Source organism: Notolabrus celidotus, chromosome 21 (assembly GCF_009762535.1).
Source record: "Notolabrus celidotus isolate fNotCel1 chromosome 21, fNotCel1.pri, whole genome shotgun sequence".
NCBI classification, from domain to species: Eukaryota; Metazoa; Chordata; class Actinopteri; order Labriformes; family Labridae; genus Notolabrus; species Notolabrus celidotus.
In genome coordinates, this window is record NC_048292.1 from 16,249,159 (window position 1) to 16,266,172 (window position 17,014).

At 40.8% G+C, this 17,014-nt stretch overlaps 1 protein-coding gene across 2 annotated transcripts in view; it reads right to left on the reverse strand.

The window, feature by feature from the left end:
- The window catches only part of lrp6 (low density lipoprotein receptor-related protein 6), a 51,618-nt gene extending 36,850 nt beyond the window's left edge, over nucleotides 1-14,768 (reverse strand). The window contains exons 1-2 of one of the 2 annotated variants that reach the window (XM_034673299.1): nucleotides 14,359-14,768; nucleotides 9,514-9,910 (exon numbers count right to left, since the gene is read on the reverse strand). In XM_034673299.1, coding sequence (XP_034529190.1) covers nucleotides 9,514-9,910; nucleotides 14,359-14,413 — 452 coding nt within the window. In that variant the 5' untranslated portion in view covers nucleotides 14,414-14,768. The remainder of the gene's footprint in view (nucleotides 1-9,513; nucleotides 9,911-14,358) is intronic. The other variant, XM_034673300.1, reaches the window with a different exon arrangement.
- Between the last annotated feature and the right edge of the window lie 2,246 nt (nucleotides 14,769-17,014).

Here is a 17,014-nt window from a genome sequence, read left to right on the forward strand (position 1 = left end):
TGAATTTTCAGAGTTGGAAACTTTCCATGGGAATTAACGGGAATAAACCAGAAATTTATGAAATTGAAGGTTGGCTCTGAAAGCTAGCGTTGATAATCAGATTTAGATACACTTTTTGTTGTACTGGTTAAAATGATCTTTATGTCCTGATGGCAATCAATACATAATGTGTTCTTAAAAAAGAGCTGCTATCTACAGCCAGAGTAAACCTGGGAAAACACCAACCAATCACCTTTTTTGGGTGCCAAAATTTTAAACCATTCAAATCCCGTCCTGCCGTTCTGCCCGCCTCCTGCGTGTACATTTCCCCGGCGTGCACTCCAAGTCCCCATCTCTTGCCTCTGCTTCCCCTGACTCTACTGACTGTCCCTCTCGCTCGTCCTCGGGCCTGTCCCCTCTGACCCGATGAGGTGCTTTGCTCAGGACTGTAGTCCGGATCAGAGTCTAAAAAGCTCTCACCACCGGGGCTCTGGCAAGCAGAAGAATGAATGACATTTGGTAAGTCCTACAGAAAATGTAGATGAATGGTAGGGTCCATCCGGACGCTGTAGGGATGGCGAGCCGATTCGTGAACACGTTGAGTTTTAATAATCGGTCACTGTTGGCCGTGATCACGCCAACCAACAAAGCAACAATCAATGTTTGAATGAATGAAAAACTTCTCCTCTTGTCTCTCCTCTCTCCCGCATACACACTCTACACTTAAATAAAGGGAACTTAAATATAGTTGGGGAAATTATATTTTAGTATAATCCTGACTAAAACAACCAGATTTAATGCAAGTACAGTTGAATATCTATGCTATTCCTCAATCACATGCACATAGCACACTGCTTACTGCTGGGCTATTGAAACCACGCTCCCTACATGCAATTTTTATTTGCATTTTGAATGGGACTTTGTTGGGATTGCATTTTTGTTAATTTTTGAATGGGTTGGGTCGGGGGGATGAGTAATATTTAACTGAACATTCATATTTTGGTCTTCAATGAAAGAATTGATTGTTCAATAAAATATTTAACACTTGATAAAGTTCTACTTACAAATAAATCTGTTTTAATTTCATTATTTTGGATGGATGTCTGCTTATAACAAAACAAATTTCTGTGCTTGGATATGATACATTTCCATTAAATTAACCTCAATTCCCAGTTAATGCCCACACATTCCCACATTTCCAAAATTCCTCAGCTTAACTTCCCATGGAAATTTACCGGAAATGTTTCACCCCTTTGCAACCCTAGTTGCTGTGGTACTTTACTCGACCTTTACATATCCAACAAACAGCGAGCAACTTATGTAGAACATCTCCGTCTTTGGAAAAGCCAAAGTGTTTCCACACACTGGACTGCAATGGTGGCTTGATCATTTCTCTCTCGCCAGCTTCTCCTCTGCCATCCGCCATGATATGTTTTGTCGTCTGCTGGCACGTGGTGATGACGTCACAGACAGGCAGCCTGAATTGAGTAACGTTTAACGTCTATCATTAAAAGTGCAAAAAACCCCACATCCATATAAAGTCTGCCGTGCTTAAATCCAATGTATTATTTCCTAGTATCGATACAATCGATTTATTACCTTTTAAAACGATGTTAGATCGATATGTGTCGAACTTGCCGAGCACAGATCGATGCAGTCAGATCGTAGGACTATAAATCAATACATTGATGTAGTAGATGAATCGTTACACCCATACAAAGAATGATCTTCATCTTTAACAAGATGGTGTATCTCTGCAGGGATCCTACAGACAGGATTAAACCTTCAGTTATTGTACTTAACTTTTTAACAGAGTGTTTTGGGTGATTTTCTGCTTCTAGTGCGACTCAAACAAAAGTCCTTTGTGTGGTCACTTCTTACATGTGTCATACTAAAGATGTGACCCACTAACAGGCTGCTGGTCCTTTCCATGTAATCCCATTCAGCAAGACAAAACTGTAAACCGATACTCTGTCCAGCAGCTAAACTGACCTGCTCAGGACAATACACTGCCTTTAATTAGTGCTCAAAACTACATCCTGATACCTGACATATCTCTCAAAAGTACAGGACGACAGACGGAGCAGAGGTTCAGGTGTGTGTGTGTGTGTGTGTGTGTGTGTATGTGTGTGTGTGTGTGTGTGTGTGTGTGTGTGTGTGTGTGTGTGTGTGTGTGTGTGTGTGTGTGTGTGTGTGTGTGTGTGTGTGTGTGTGTGTGTGTGTGAGAAAGATAGATAGAGAGATAGAAAGAGCGAGAGCGAGCGCGAGAGAGAGAGAGAGAGAGAGAGAGAGAGAGACCGGGCAGAAACAGGAGAGGGGGTTAAATGTGCAGTGAAATGTGGAGCACACAAACACACGGTCCCCTCACCACAAGAGCTCTTTGTGTTTGGTACCTGATGCATTAATCATCTACGTTGAACCGGGTCCAGCTCTGCGTTCCAGCGTGGATTTAGAGAACCAGTTTTCTCCTCGCACAGACTACAGACTGAAAAACTGAAACAAAAACACGGTCTTCTTCTTCTCCGATTTTATGCTGAAACCACGTCTAAAATGTCAACACTCTGTGGCGGATTCTTCAGTCCTCTACAGACATTGATTCTTTATTTTGCTTACTTTATATTTAGAACATCTTTCCTGAACTGCAGTTTATTTTCTTTACATATAAAAACATATTATTCAAGCCTCCCTGCAGAAGAACTTCTCCACACTGACATCTAAATATAATGTATTAAAGCTGAGTTACGACCGTACAGGATAGAAGGAATACTGTGTCATTGGATGATCTTTTAGACATAAACTCACAAGCCATTCCAACATAATTTGGTTCCTCTATTTTTTCAGCATTACTCTGCAATACAGACCAAACAGAAAAAGACTGCTTGTATGAACAATAGATAGCTTCAGCTTCAGGTAGCTGAGAGAGCAAACACAAAACTCCACAGTCACAGCATTGCATCATGTGAACGCTTACTTAAAAGAAGCTGATTGACTGATTGGGCTCTTTTCAGTAGCAGTGGAGCAGCTGACCATGTTTCAGCTGTTTCTTAAATATCAAACTAATAAATGAAAAAACAAGGGGAGCATTATAAGAGTTTAGAGGAAGATTATTTCCCATGTGTCTGAGTGAACAAACTCATGATTTGGATCATGGCGCACGAAAGGTTTGAGAGAATTCTTATCAAAACATTCTTTCACCGCCATTTTTTTCAGCCACTTCTAAGTTCATAAAGAAACACCAAACACTGACTCCATCCCTGGTCAGACTGACCTCTGCTCCCCTCACCATGCTCTCCACAAAAAGTACAGGAAACTTGTTTTAATCAAGCACCAAACTCTAGTTTTTAATATGAGGCCGACACAGAAGTCCTAAAAACTGCAGTTCCTCAAGTGTCCACTAAAGGCTGCCCCCAAAAGTGAGTCATACCCCCATAGAGCCCCATGTTAAAATGTCAAACTTCACAGCAAAAATAAACAGGTTTACAAACTGGTACAAGAGACAAATTTGGTCTTGATAGTGGGGCGATAAAATGATAATTATCGCGATAATATTTTTCTCAATATAAATATAACAAATATAAGATAAAACGTTGATATATTTAAACCTGTTATTACAACCCCCAACCACTGGAAAGAGAGGGTGGCGCTAGTGTGTCTTAAACGCTGGCTCCCAACAGAAGAAGAAGTCGGCATGGAACAGCCAATCATGTTGCAGGTCAAGAAGTAGGCGGGCTTAAAGACGTTTAGTTTCCTCAACTTTCACTCAAAAACATCTGCCTTTAAAATGATGTGAAAGAATGAATTGATATTTGTAGTGAAAATTATCAATAAACAGATATGAAAAATGTTATCTTGATGACATCTTTTTCAATATCGCCCAGCTCTACTTGATAGTTTACTGTACAGGCTGAGTATATTTAAGATTTAAGTGATTTATAATTAGGGGCTTGGTCTCTTTGACTGAAAGGTGCGAGCTACTAGGTGTTAGCTATTCTTATAGACTGTTTAAATAATGGACGTAGTATCCGTGACGTCACCCATCTGTTTCTGAAGAGCTGTTTTGAGGCCAATCGTCTACGGCAGCCATATTGCTGCTGTCGAGCGATTGTGAGGTAAAGAGGTCGGCTTTGAGCCTCCTAGCCAACCGCTACAGTGTTCCCGCCTGTCAATCAAGTCAGCTGCGCCTTTCATTGGAAGACTGAATCTCGATATCTTCAAAATTACTGTGTTATTAAAAAATTGACCCCCGTACAGTGTGTACCGATCAAGAAATGAGCTATCCAGAATACACTCATTTTTTGTACCAGGCTGTAAACATGTTTATTTCTGCTGTAAAGATCGTCTTTTTTGAATGGGTGTGTATGTGGTTTCCGGTATTTCCGGAGCCAGCCTCTAGTGGATCCTTGATGAACTGCAGTTTTTAGCACGTCCGCATTGGACTCATGTTTTTAGACTGGAGGTTGCCACTTGGCTATTCCAGTCACTGATCTTAACCTCTCAATCTCTAGATTATTCACAGTTGTACAGTGAATCTGTCCAGTGACAGACTGACTCTCCTCTCTCTAAAGACTCAACACATGAATGAAACATACACAACAACCTCCTCCTCCTCCTCCTGCTCCTAGTCTTTCTCCTCCTTCGGTGTGTTGGCTTGAAACAAAACATATGCCGTTGACAGTGAGTCTTTGTCAAACAACAAAACAACAACAAAACACATCTTCAGCTCATTATAGGCATCAATAAAAGAGCCTGTTGCATGCTAATACTAATCACACACACACACACACACACACACACACACACACACACACACACACACACACACACACACACACACACACACACACACACACACACACACACACACACACACACACACACACACACACACACACACACACACATGCTAAAAAGTTGGTGTGGTTGTTTGTACAGGAGTGTAAATCCGAGCTGCGTTCAACACGCCACCTTCAAACATCACACACACTCTCTGATTTATATCTATGAACACCTGAAGCTTTTTTTTTTCTGTTTCACATCTCACACACACACACCCACACACACACACACACACACACACACAGGATAAACACTTGATTTAGCCCCAGGGGTGACTTTCATGTAGCAGCAGCGGAGAACGAACAAACCACACGGAGAATAAAAGTCAGAAACGAATGTCAAACGCAAGTTCTGACATAAACAGTGAACCCTGAGAGCAGCACAGGTGTGCACAGGTGAGCAGAGGGGGGAAAGCAGTGCGGCTAGCTTTTGAATATTAGTTACAGGTACAGGTCTCTGTCAGTGAAGTGGATTTATAGAGTCCACTCGTACATCAGTGTCACACTGGGACACAGAGAAGGAAATATAAGGTCACAAGGACTGACAGGGAGCTCACTGATTGGATGGTGGTGGTGATGTCATCCTGAATACAGGAAACCTCTCCAGTAGTAAGAAATACAAGCTTGCCAGCAATAAACTGATGCAATGAAGATAACTGTATTAAATCAATCCATGTAAAGGAATCTGGCATATTTTACCTTTGCCTGTTGACACTGTGGCAAAAATAATGGTCTCCATCTCAGGCTGGTCTTGAGAGTGAGGATATGATGAAAGATACGGTGCATTTCGACCACCAGCTCTTTTAGCCCCCAGAACTACTTTACCCTGAACTAAAAGGTTCCTGTGCCCCATTTTTGTCTGCGTTTCGACCGTGGGACGAAGTCCCGGGTAGATTGTGCAAATCAGGCCAGTGACGTATGGAGGAAAAAAAAAAGGAAATGCACTACACCACCTGACTAGTAGAGGGCAGCAATACAAAGACGAATGCCATTCATCACAATGACACCATAGAAGCAGACGGACAGGCTGATATCATATGAGCAACACAACAGTCACAGATGGATTCACTGAATCAACACATGAAAGGAGATAAGCACGGGTAGCAAAGCCGTTTCAACACGGCTTTAAAATCCTTTTTAACTCCAAAAAACTGTGGCAGAGATCGGCCGGTGTTTTGGTTTAAACCGCGACCCTGTTAACTGCTGACTTTCAGTCGAATGCATCCCTCATAAACGTCTTTAGACGATCATTAAATATCTGATGAGGATATTTTGAAATCTTAAAACTCACTCTGTGTTTCAACAGATGTGTAAACTCCACAAATACCCTTACAGTCAGGTGAGGGTATCCAGTGTACAGGGTCCCTTTTAAAACCGTAACACCGGGAGAGACGCATTTGTGGTGGGCTGAGAGAAGACTACTGTTACAAGCTGCGAAATCAAGTGAATCACAGCTTCTTCTTTTTAAAAGTACACACACATACAAAAAGATAGAACAAATAAAAACAAATGAAAGAAAGAGAAATTAAGTGAACTGTGAAATTAAGTGAAATTTGCCTGATCAGTTATCCAATGAGATATGGGCACACTGATAATGTCACCTCTGAAATGATGCTGCACCTCAGGACCATACGTTAAGTACACAACACACTGACCTCTATATTTAGAAAACCTTCATAAAACTCTGGTGTTTCACTACGACTCAGAGAAGACTCAAATCTTCAACTTCTCCTCCATGTAACAATAAATAAGACCATTGGGGTGCCGGTTGCCCTAGCAGTTTAGGCGTACGCCATATGCAGAGGACAACTCCAGGACAAGACCCATGCTGCATGTCCTCCCCCACTCTCTGCTCCCCGTATTTCCTGTCTCTTCAATGAAGGTAAAAATACCAGAAACATAATTTAGAGTACAATGAAATAATAATACTAAAAAAGTCCTGTGATGAGTTTATATTCGTCTGAATACATCATGCACGTCCGTATGTTTCTGTGCTCATAAACTAATAACTCATATTTCGTACGATCTGCAGGTCAAAGTGAAGGTAACAGCTCCTGGTTTGTCGACACAGAGTGGATCTGTTGTTGTGTTAACCTGTTTGTTGTGTTCCTGTGTCAGACACAAACAAACAAGACAACGACAACAAGTGTGCGATCAGAGTGAAGCGGCGCAGAGCGGTACGTCGTCCCCGTGTGTCAGCGAGTGAGCAAGCGAGCGAGCGAGCGGCTCGCTCCGACTTTTATCTCTGACGCCGAGCGGCATCAAACACGGAGGAGGAAGAGTTTCCATGAATAGAAACCCAAGAGAGGAGAGGAAGAAAGACGACAACACACATTTAAATAAAACTAATGAATACATTACAGATGCTTTTATCTGAGTCCTAATGGACTATCAGCCTGATACTAAACCTCTCTGTAGCCTGAAACAAGAGGGGGGGGTGAAGAGGAGAGGAGAATGAAGAGGAGGTGAGAGGAACATGAAGAGCAGAGGAGAGCAGAGCAGGGGAGGGGAGAGGAGAGGAGCATGAAGAGGAGGTGAGAGAAACATGAAGAGCAGAGGAGAGGAGAGGAGCATGAAGAGGAGAGGAACAAAAAGAGCAGGGGAGAGAGGTAGGGAGAAGAGAAAAGAAGAGTAGAGAAGAGAAGAGAAGCACAAGGAGCAGAGGAGGTAAGAGGAGAGAAGCATGAAGAGGAGAGGAACAAAAAGAGCAGAGGAGAGAGAGGAGCATGAAGAGCAGGGGAGAGAGGTAGGGAGAAGAGAAGCACAAGGAGGAGAGGAGAGGAGAGGAGAGGAGAGGAGAGGAGAGGAGAGGAGAGGAGAGGAGAGGAGAGGAGAGGAGAGGAGAGGAGAGGAGAGGAGGAGGTGAGAGAAGCATGAAGAGGAGAGGAACAAAAAGAGCAGAGGAGAGAGAGGAGCATGAAGAGCAGGGGAGAGAGGTAGGGAGAAGAGAAGCACAAGGAGGAGAGGAGAGGAGAGGAGAGGAGAGGAGAGGAGAGGAGAGGAGAGGAGAGGAGAGGAGAGGAGAGGAGAGGAGAGGAGAGGAGAGGAGGAGGTGAGAGAAGCATAAAGAGGAGAGGAACATAAAGAGCAGCATGAAGAGGAGCATGAAGAGGAGCATGAAGAGCAGCTGAGAGGAACATGAAGACCAGAGGAGAGCGGAGGAGGTGAGAGGAGAGAAGCATGAAGAGAAGAGGAACATAAAGAGCAGAGGAGAGGAGCTTGAGGAGAGGAGCTTGAGGAGAGGAGAGGAGAGGAGAGGAGAGGAGAGGAGAGGAGAGGAGAGGAGAGGAGATGAGAGGAGAGGAGAGGAGAGGAGAGTGAAAGAAGCAGGGGGGGGTAGTCGAGGAGCATAAGGAACAGAATTTGATTTGATTTAAACATCATCATCCTGCTCTCTCTCAGTTATTTTTCCTGAACACACCTGTTTGCGCCTGTTTCCGTTCACACATGCAGCTCAGCTTGAAAGTTTTGCGATACTTTCAGGAGTTAGGGATGCATGATTGAAAAGTGCGTCAGATCCATTCAGATTGGATAATTTAAAAACAACCTTCGACTGATATTTCTGGGCTGCCCTTGCATTGCAATAATGGGTTTTTTTTCGTACCAAACATAACATCATCAACAAACCTCTAATTTGATGATACAAAGATGACACTTTTAGCTTCAAGTTCCAAAAGACAGAAGGATATAGCTCTTAGTTTTTAATTTAGATGGATGATTGAAGATGGAAGGACTAAATCAGACCCTGAAGTAGAAAATAAAGTAGATCTAACACCCTGACTACAAATACTATAAGTGTTAGACTGCTTTTAGACTAGAAGCACATGTTGAGAGCCGGATTTTTTTGCTCAGTAAAAAGCATTGATAACATTTCTAACAACAATAAGTGTTAAAGTGTTATTTCAGTTTTATAGCAGACATAGAATAGTGTCAGGTGGCCGTGTAGCTTCAGAAATGTACAGAAAATCAGTCAAGAGAATTAATAACACTTCCAACCATCACTGTTGAAACGTTCTGATAAACTGTGAGATTCTGGTGAATCTGTATTTCAGTTTCTCTCTCTGATCCAAACATTCCTGAGCTGCCAACAGTGAGCCGCTCGTCCTCACAACACTGACGCTGTTGTTCTGCTTCCAGGGGGACTCAGAGGACGGAGGAGACGCTCAGAACCCTCCTGAAACCAGATCTGATCTAGGACCAGCTGAGGACAAAAGCAGCAGAGACACAGACAATCCCCCCCCCTCCTCCCTCTCCTCCTGTTCAGGACTCAGAGCCAGGAGGAGCATTCAGTGGCAAAGTTTTTACCCACAAACACAAACTGAGCGGACGTCCACTCTGACAGGGTTCTGGTTTCAGAGTTTACAGTCTGTTTGAAGTTGCTGCTTCAACAAGGTAAGGTGTCAGAAGCTGATGTCGTACATATCGCCAAACTTTAGCACCAAACAGAACCACAACATTGCCTGATCATCTGCACCACAGATATGTGTGAAAACAATCCTCTGCTTTAGTGAACAGCACTGATGATCCAGTGATTCAGTTGGATCTGAAGATTCTGCCTGAACTCCTATACTCAAAACAAAGTGACCTCATCAGGACCAGCAGTGCTGCGTGGAAATCTCAGAGCAAAACCCACAAATCAGTCATCACCAACAGAGGCACTGACCCCCCACCCTTTGCTGGGACAGCCGCTCAGACTCACCCTCGTTCTGGATCCAGAGCGATGGCCCTCGGCTGATCCAGCTCCTGCCAGAACAGAACTTTCCTCAGAGTCCCATCCAGCTCAGCCACCTCGATCCGGTTTGTCTCTGAGTCTGTCCAGTAAAGTTTACTCCCTAACCAATCACAGGCCAGCCCATCTGGGGACGCAAGTCCCGGGACCACCGTCTGGATGGCGCTGGCCCCCGATTGGTTGAAAACGGTGCGTTTGATAGCCTCCTCGCTCACGTCGCTCCAGTATATGAGACCCTGCGAGTAAACAAAGTCCACGGCAGCAGCATCCTCCAGCCCCCCCACCACAACCGTGGCGTTGGCCTTCTCGTGTGCCGCGTCCACGAGCCGAAGGTCCCGCCGGTTCGCATATAGAAGCAGGGGTACGCCTGGAAGACACGGAAATAAGCATTTACATTTCTAGAAAAGAAAAAAACACACAAAACATGATTCCGCCTGTGGTCATAAAAGAAATACAGCGCTCAAAGCCTACCTTTGACCTCTATTAAATGTTCCAGTTAATACACAAAAAGCTCACCAGTGAAACCAACAATCAAAACTACACTGCTGTAACTGTGTTTATCATAAAATGTATAATTCGAGCTGGGTTTAAAACACACTATTCAAACTGCAAGGAAATATTGTATTGTAAATGTGATCATAGTACAAAATACTACACCTATACTTTAAACCACATAAAAAACGCCGATGAAACTGCATTAATAGTGCAGAACTATACTTTTATCAAGTGGTTCTAACTTTTTATTAAACTACATCAAATCTTGCTCAGAACACACTTGCATACTTATTTTTAACTGTGCAAAAAACACTTACTATACCTTTAGAAATATCCATATAAGGTTAAAGCTCCTATGAGGAACCTTTAGTATGTTTAGAGTGGATGAAGCTGCACACTTATTTCTCTGCTGAGCTTTTATTGAACCAAAATTATTCATACCCCTGGCAAATTTTGACTTAAAGTTACTTTATTTACTTTATTGGCTTTTACAGCAATCAAACGCTTCCTATAGAACTGCTGACCAGCTTTTTGCATATCTCCGCTGGTATTTTTGCCCATCCATCTTTAGCGATGAGCTCCAACTCTTTCAGGTTGGAGGGTCTCCTTGCCAGCACTCTGATCTTTAGCTCCCTCCACAGATTCTCAATTGGATTCAACTCTTCAAATTTAAGTCAATACAGACTCTTTGTCTCATTATCTTCTGGGAGACGCCTGTGTCATTTCCAATCAAGAAAATCCTTGTTGGTTGGAAAAAAAAGTAAGTTTAAGTCAAAATTTGCCAGGGGTATGAATAGATTAGGGCTTGACTGTATGTAAGCATTCTTTCAGACTAGAAATCAAATTTTTATTTTCTCCTTTTTAACGTCAAACGCATCACTCTACGGGAGCTTTGGTGGGTAAAAATGTGAAAACAGGCTATTAAAGCAGAGCGCTGTTGATCGCCTCATCTGACACCTTCCCCCCCAGCAGTGTTTACAGGGATTAAAATAACTTAATAGAAATACTCAGTCTTCTTTCTGATAGTCTTTTTTGTTTTTTAGCTCATACACAGGCTTTAATATTAATTTCAGTTGGTTTTAAGAACAGCCAAATACTCCTCACAGGAGCTTTAAAAACTCACACAAACACTACTTTAAAATATGCAACTAAACAAAAGTACACAGACTACTCAATTCAAAATATTCTTAAAAAGCTTGAAAACAGCATTTAACATGTGTTCAAAATACACAAGAAGGGAGTTCAAAATTAAGAAATTAACACGTTCATTAATACTCCATTTAAACAGTTTCCAAACATTAGAGATACGCTCGTGAAACTTTGTTAAAGCACAAATTGCAAAAGTTCACACTGTGTGAATGGAGCTTACTTCTACCTTTGGAACCATCATGGTAGACTCTTAAATAGTATTTAAATATATTTCGTGGATTTAGGAGTCTCTTGATAATTTTAGGTGTTTGATTAAAGACTGAAACCTATCACAAAGTATTAATTGAGAACAAACAGCAGCAGATTAACATCAACAGACTGCCGCTTTGGGGTTTTTCTGATACCTGTGACAGGACCGACCTCCCCTGAATGAACCTTAGAAATAATAAACCATCGACTCGTCGCGTTAACTTGACATGTCGACGAGCTGCTGAGGAGACAAGCAGCATTCGGGGACTCTGGACTTCCTCTCCACGGGATCCTGGCTCTGCGCCGAAACCCACAACCTGACACATTCAGACCCAGAGAGCAGGTCAGCGAGACCCCTGCCGCTCCCCCAGCCCGCCTGTCCTCACCTCACGCAGGGGGAATTTCCTTCTGCAAATATTTACTACAGTCAAACCTCCTCAGACGTACGAACCTCCACTAGCTGAACTCTGCAGGAGGACACATCGGGACGGGGAAACCTCTGAAACCTTTATCAGTTATTTTAAGTCAATCAGTGACTTTTCAGATCCTCAACTACTCATTTCTACTCAGTATTCAGTCGGTCCAGCTCTTAAAATGTGATGGTTTTCTGCTTTTATTTATCTTAAATCACAATACAGTGAACGTCTTTTGGTTTCAGACTGAGAAAATATTATAAAAGAATCTGTCAAGGACAAAATCTAAGCAATAAATGTGTATTGTGGGATTTAAATGTACATACAGCACATGAAGACAAACTAAAGGGGTTGCTTTTGATCCGTTGACTTTCCAGAAAGTTCAGTTTTACTTCAAATATTCCTGGTTTTCAAAATTAGAGCTACAAGGACTCGTTGTTAACAGACAAACAACTATCTGTGTAACTGTTTACTATAAATAACAATTTTAAAGAAGAAAAAAAATCACACGTTTAATAAAGCCGGCTTCTTCAGGGAGAGGATAACACTCTCGCTGTCTATCAATCCAAATATTTTGAACACAAAAAGCTGCTTGAAGACATCGGCTCCGGGAAATCATTATCTATTATACGCCAGATTTCACCTTTTAAGACCAATCTGTTATATATATGGAAAAGATCCAACACAATGTTTCTCTCTACTCTGCAGCCTTTGACAAAGATGTGGCAACCATTTCTGTCTTACCTATTGAGAATGACCTAAAGTTACTATATATGTGTAAGTGTTGGCTTTTTTAAAGTACCCTTACTTCAATAGAGATGTATAATGAGCTTGTTAGAGCAGGTTTTCCCTTTTCTACTTTTTTATTTTTTATTTATGTCAGTATGTGTACTTGTCTTTCTTTGCCTACCTCTATATTTTTTCTGTAGTTGTGTTGCTTATCTATACACTGAAAATCTATAAATAAAATATTATTTTAATAAAACATGCAGTCCAGTTGGTCAGAAGAATATTTTGCTTTTAAATCAGAGTGGTTTGAAGGTCTTTAACATCCAAAGTAGACATTTTAAATATTTCACTTTACAGACAAATCATTAAATTGGGGAACTATGAAAAAGTAATAGAGTTATAATATTTAATGTTAGTTATTACCTCTAAATCAAGTCCTCAAAGGTAGTCAGAGGTAATAGCTGACTTTCTTCTCCTCTTGTATAATAGGACATGTGTGTTTTGTTGATTATATCTTTGTATTTGTGTGTCTTTAGCTGAATGTTTGGTAGTTTAAAAGAGATTCCTGTGTTTTTTGGGGAGCTTTATTTGGGTTTAAAACTATCTTGAATAGTCTGTCAGGTCTGTTTGTTTATTAATGTGATACCAGTCTGAATCTAACACCACTTGTGGGATTATATTTCACCTTTAAAGTATAATAACTCCAGATCTCTAAATTTGATGCTCACCTGGCTGTGTGCAGTAATGTCCTGAGTTAGCTAGCAGCTGGCCAACAAAACATCAAAACATCTCAGATATGGATTAGTCTAACTTATACTGGGATTTAAGCAGAGGTTTAAAGAGTGAGAAAGAAGTTAAAGGTTATTTTTTGTTATTAGTGTTTGCTTTTTTCAGCCACAGCTAGCTCGTTGAATGACTTGCTAACATAGCATTTGTTGTGCTAAATGTTTCCCTGAGTCTCACAATCAAGCCTGTTTAAGTTACTAAACCAGAAGTAAGAGAACTAAATGTAGCTGAAAACTTAGTTAAGTAAATAAATCTACTCTGAAAATGTGGACCAGTATGGGTGGAGATGGTTTGTTGGGTGTTTTTCCAGCTAAACACAGGCTGTTTGTGGTTTCTTTCTCCCCCTGCTCCAGCAGCAAACAGGCGGAGAGGCACTAGCTAGCTAACTCTGCATTCACGTGCTGTAGGAATAATCGGAAAAAATAGTTCCAACTAGGAACTTACACGCAAAGGCTTTCTTAAATCAGAATGAAGTACAAAACTGGCAGAAAATCGTACCTGACTTGCTAAGCTGAGAGAGTTATCATCATAATACTTAGAAACACAGCAACTTTTAATCCGTTTTACTAATTGGGTCGAAAACGTTTAATCACTTTTATCACTGCATGTCAACAATTGGCTTATTTTGAAGGTTCAACTCAGAGTCAGGCTCTTTAAAGAAGCTTTTACCAACATATTGTGCTCCCAGTAAAACACATAGCACATAATCTTTGTAACTCCAATTTGTTTTTAAATGGACACAACAAAATCGCATGAACCAAATTCCCACATATGGGAACTCCGAGCATCCGAGCTGCACGTGAATGCTCCTCGGATGCAACGTTAGCTCCGTTCGGGAGAAATCTACCCCAGGAACGAGGGCCCTGGCCCCGACACAGCCTCGAAAATCACCCTTTAAACTGATTTTAACAACTCTTAACTACACTTTTACACATCTGCAGATCCCGTGCGAACGAAAAGAGTCGTCAAAATGTTGATTTTTTGTGAAACTCACCTCGTATGAGCAAACAAAAACTACACAACAACAGGCTCCGCAGCACGACACCCATCTTTCTCCCCGTTTCTTGGCCCTGCCGCCGCTCTCCGGTCAGCGCAGGACTCCCATCGCTGCGGCCGCTTCCTCTGCAGAACCAAATTAATATTCCCAACAAGATTCAGGCTGACACTGAGCTGCAAAACGCTGCTAAATAATCCCCAAGTCCATCCTGGCTGCGGCTAACTGCGTTGGATCAACTCTCCGTGCCTCACATTGTCCTGCTGGAGATCCGTCGTCTCCTTCCGCTGTGAGGAAGCTGCTGCTGCTGCCCCCCTCCTCCTCCTCCTCCTCCACCTCTTGCTCCCCCCTCCTCCTCCTCCTCCTGCTCCTGCTCCACCGTAGTGATGGGAACTCCGGCTCTTTACAGTGATCGGATCATTTGGCTCAGCTCAGAAAATCGAGCTCTAAATTCTTTATTTGGAAACTTTTCTTGATTTTATGTTTCAGCCAAATAATTTTTTTTTTTTTTTTTTTTTTTTATTATTGAAAAGGACAATGCATATTAATTAACACTTCTGTAAATATGCCAGTTAGCCAAAAGGCTAGTTTACATCCGTAGTCCCTTGCCAGATGTTAAAAGGGCTCCCTAAAAAGATCAAGGTTAAACAAAATATATGATTGAGTAAAATAAAATAAAAGTAAGAAGGTAGAGGAGAAACCAAAACACAAACAAACAAACAAACAGAAAAGAAAAGAGGAGAAAAGAAAAGTACAAATAGCACCATACGATTCAAAAGGACTTAAAGCTACATAAGGACATAATATGACAGTTTTTGAGAAAGTGTCCATGGACAAAAAATACATGGAGCAAGACAATCAGGAAGCAGCAATGAGGAAATGTTAAAGAAGACACATGCCGACACAACAGGACAACAGTTAACAGTGCTGTACATATTTGCATCTAGCAGTGACTACCAATCGTTAAACTAGCTGCATGCAAAATCTATCCTTATTTTGACGCAATACATCTAGTGTCATAAAACCATGGGCGTCGTAGTGGGGGGAAAAGTGGGACTGACTACATAGGGCCCAAGTGGAGAGGAGGGACCTTAATGGACCTGAAATAAAATGTGTTTTCTTGTATGCTTTTCTTTTCTTTTCTTATAACTGCAATAAGATACCTAGAATTGTCTGAATAAATAAACAAACATTCAGAATTCCTTTCTGGAATTTCTTTCCAGCTCCGTGAGATGCGTGTCTCATAAAGTGGGGAACTGTCATATTTTCATAGCATCAAGTGTGGCTGAATTTGATTGAAAGTAAAATGTAGGTTTTTGAGTTTTATTTGACTTCATGGGGTTAGATTATACCAAATAATGCCCCCTTGTTGTTATTCAACAAGTCACTTGGCTTCAAATAATCTTGTTTAAAGAGGTGGACAGTCTGAAGGTCAATATTGTGCAGTTACATTTGGAGAAATTGTAAAAAAAAAATGTTTTTGATATGTAGCTTAGATTTGAGTCCGTTAACCAGGATGGTTTTAAGCATATATTTTTGTTTAATGCAAATAAACCAGTATTATAGCAGCAATGTTATATTTTGTAGGGTGGGCTGTGGTGAAGGGGCCCACTGAGATATCTTTTCAGGGGCCCAGAATTCCTGGCGATGCCCCTGGTCACTGACACTACATCCATATTTTATACATTCTATGGTTTAAACCCACCAAATTAATTTGTTAAACTCACATTTTTCCACTAACAACCCACATTATTTAAAGATGATTCATTTTGAATTATCACACAATATATCAATTAATACTTCTCAGAATTAAAGATAGATTACATTTCTATTAAGTAGTTATATTCCTATTTGTTTTCAGAATTGTATCAGCAGGATCCTTTATCTTTAATTCATTTATTTTAATAACCTGGTGCAATTTTACCTGTGCAATAACTTGCATCACTATCTATAAATCAGATAGAAGTGTACATAGTGTGTATATATCTGTAATATTTGCCATATTTTTATTTTATTCTATTTTATTTTATCATTATTATTATTATTTTAATTATATTTTTAACAATTTAAGTACATTGTTATATTCCCCTGTCCCGTGTTGTAAGCTGCTGTAACTAAAGATTTTCCCCCAATGGTAGCCTCATTGTAGATATTCCTTATTTTAAAAAAAACAAAAAAAAACCAAAAACCTTATTTTACTTTTGTGCATTGCTTGGCAGTACCTGCACCCAAATTGACTTGAAGCCCTTTGTTACTCTTACTGATCTTGTTTCCTCTTGTCTAGATCTTTGCTTGTGTTGTTCTTGTTCTCGTATGTACGTCGCTTTGAATAAAAGTGTCTGCTAAATGACATTGTAACATTGTAACAATAGGGGATCAAATAAAGTATGTCTTATCTTATTCAAGTACCCTGTCAGATAGATTATATGAAAGGCTTATGCCAAGACTATTCTTGTTGTATAAAAAGTTACATCCTTGTTGATCATTTCCATAATACATCATTGTGTTATTTTGTAAAATTAAATGTACTTTATGTGATAAAAAAAACTAAGAATATTTGCACTCTTTATTGTCCATTTATCCTGCATCTTAGACATGAATCATTCAAAAATCTTATCTTGTTTGGCTAACAAAGCTACAGAATAAAGCGAGGCAT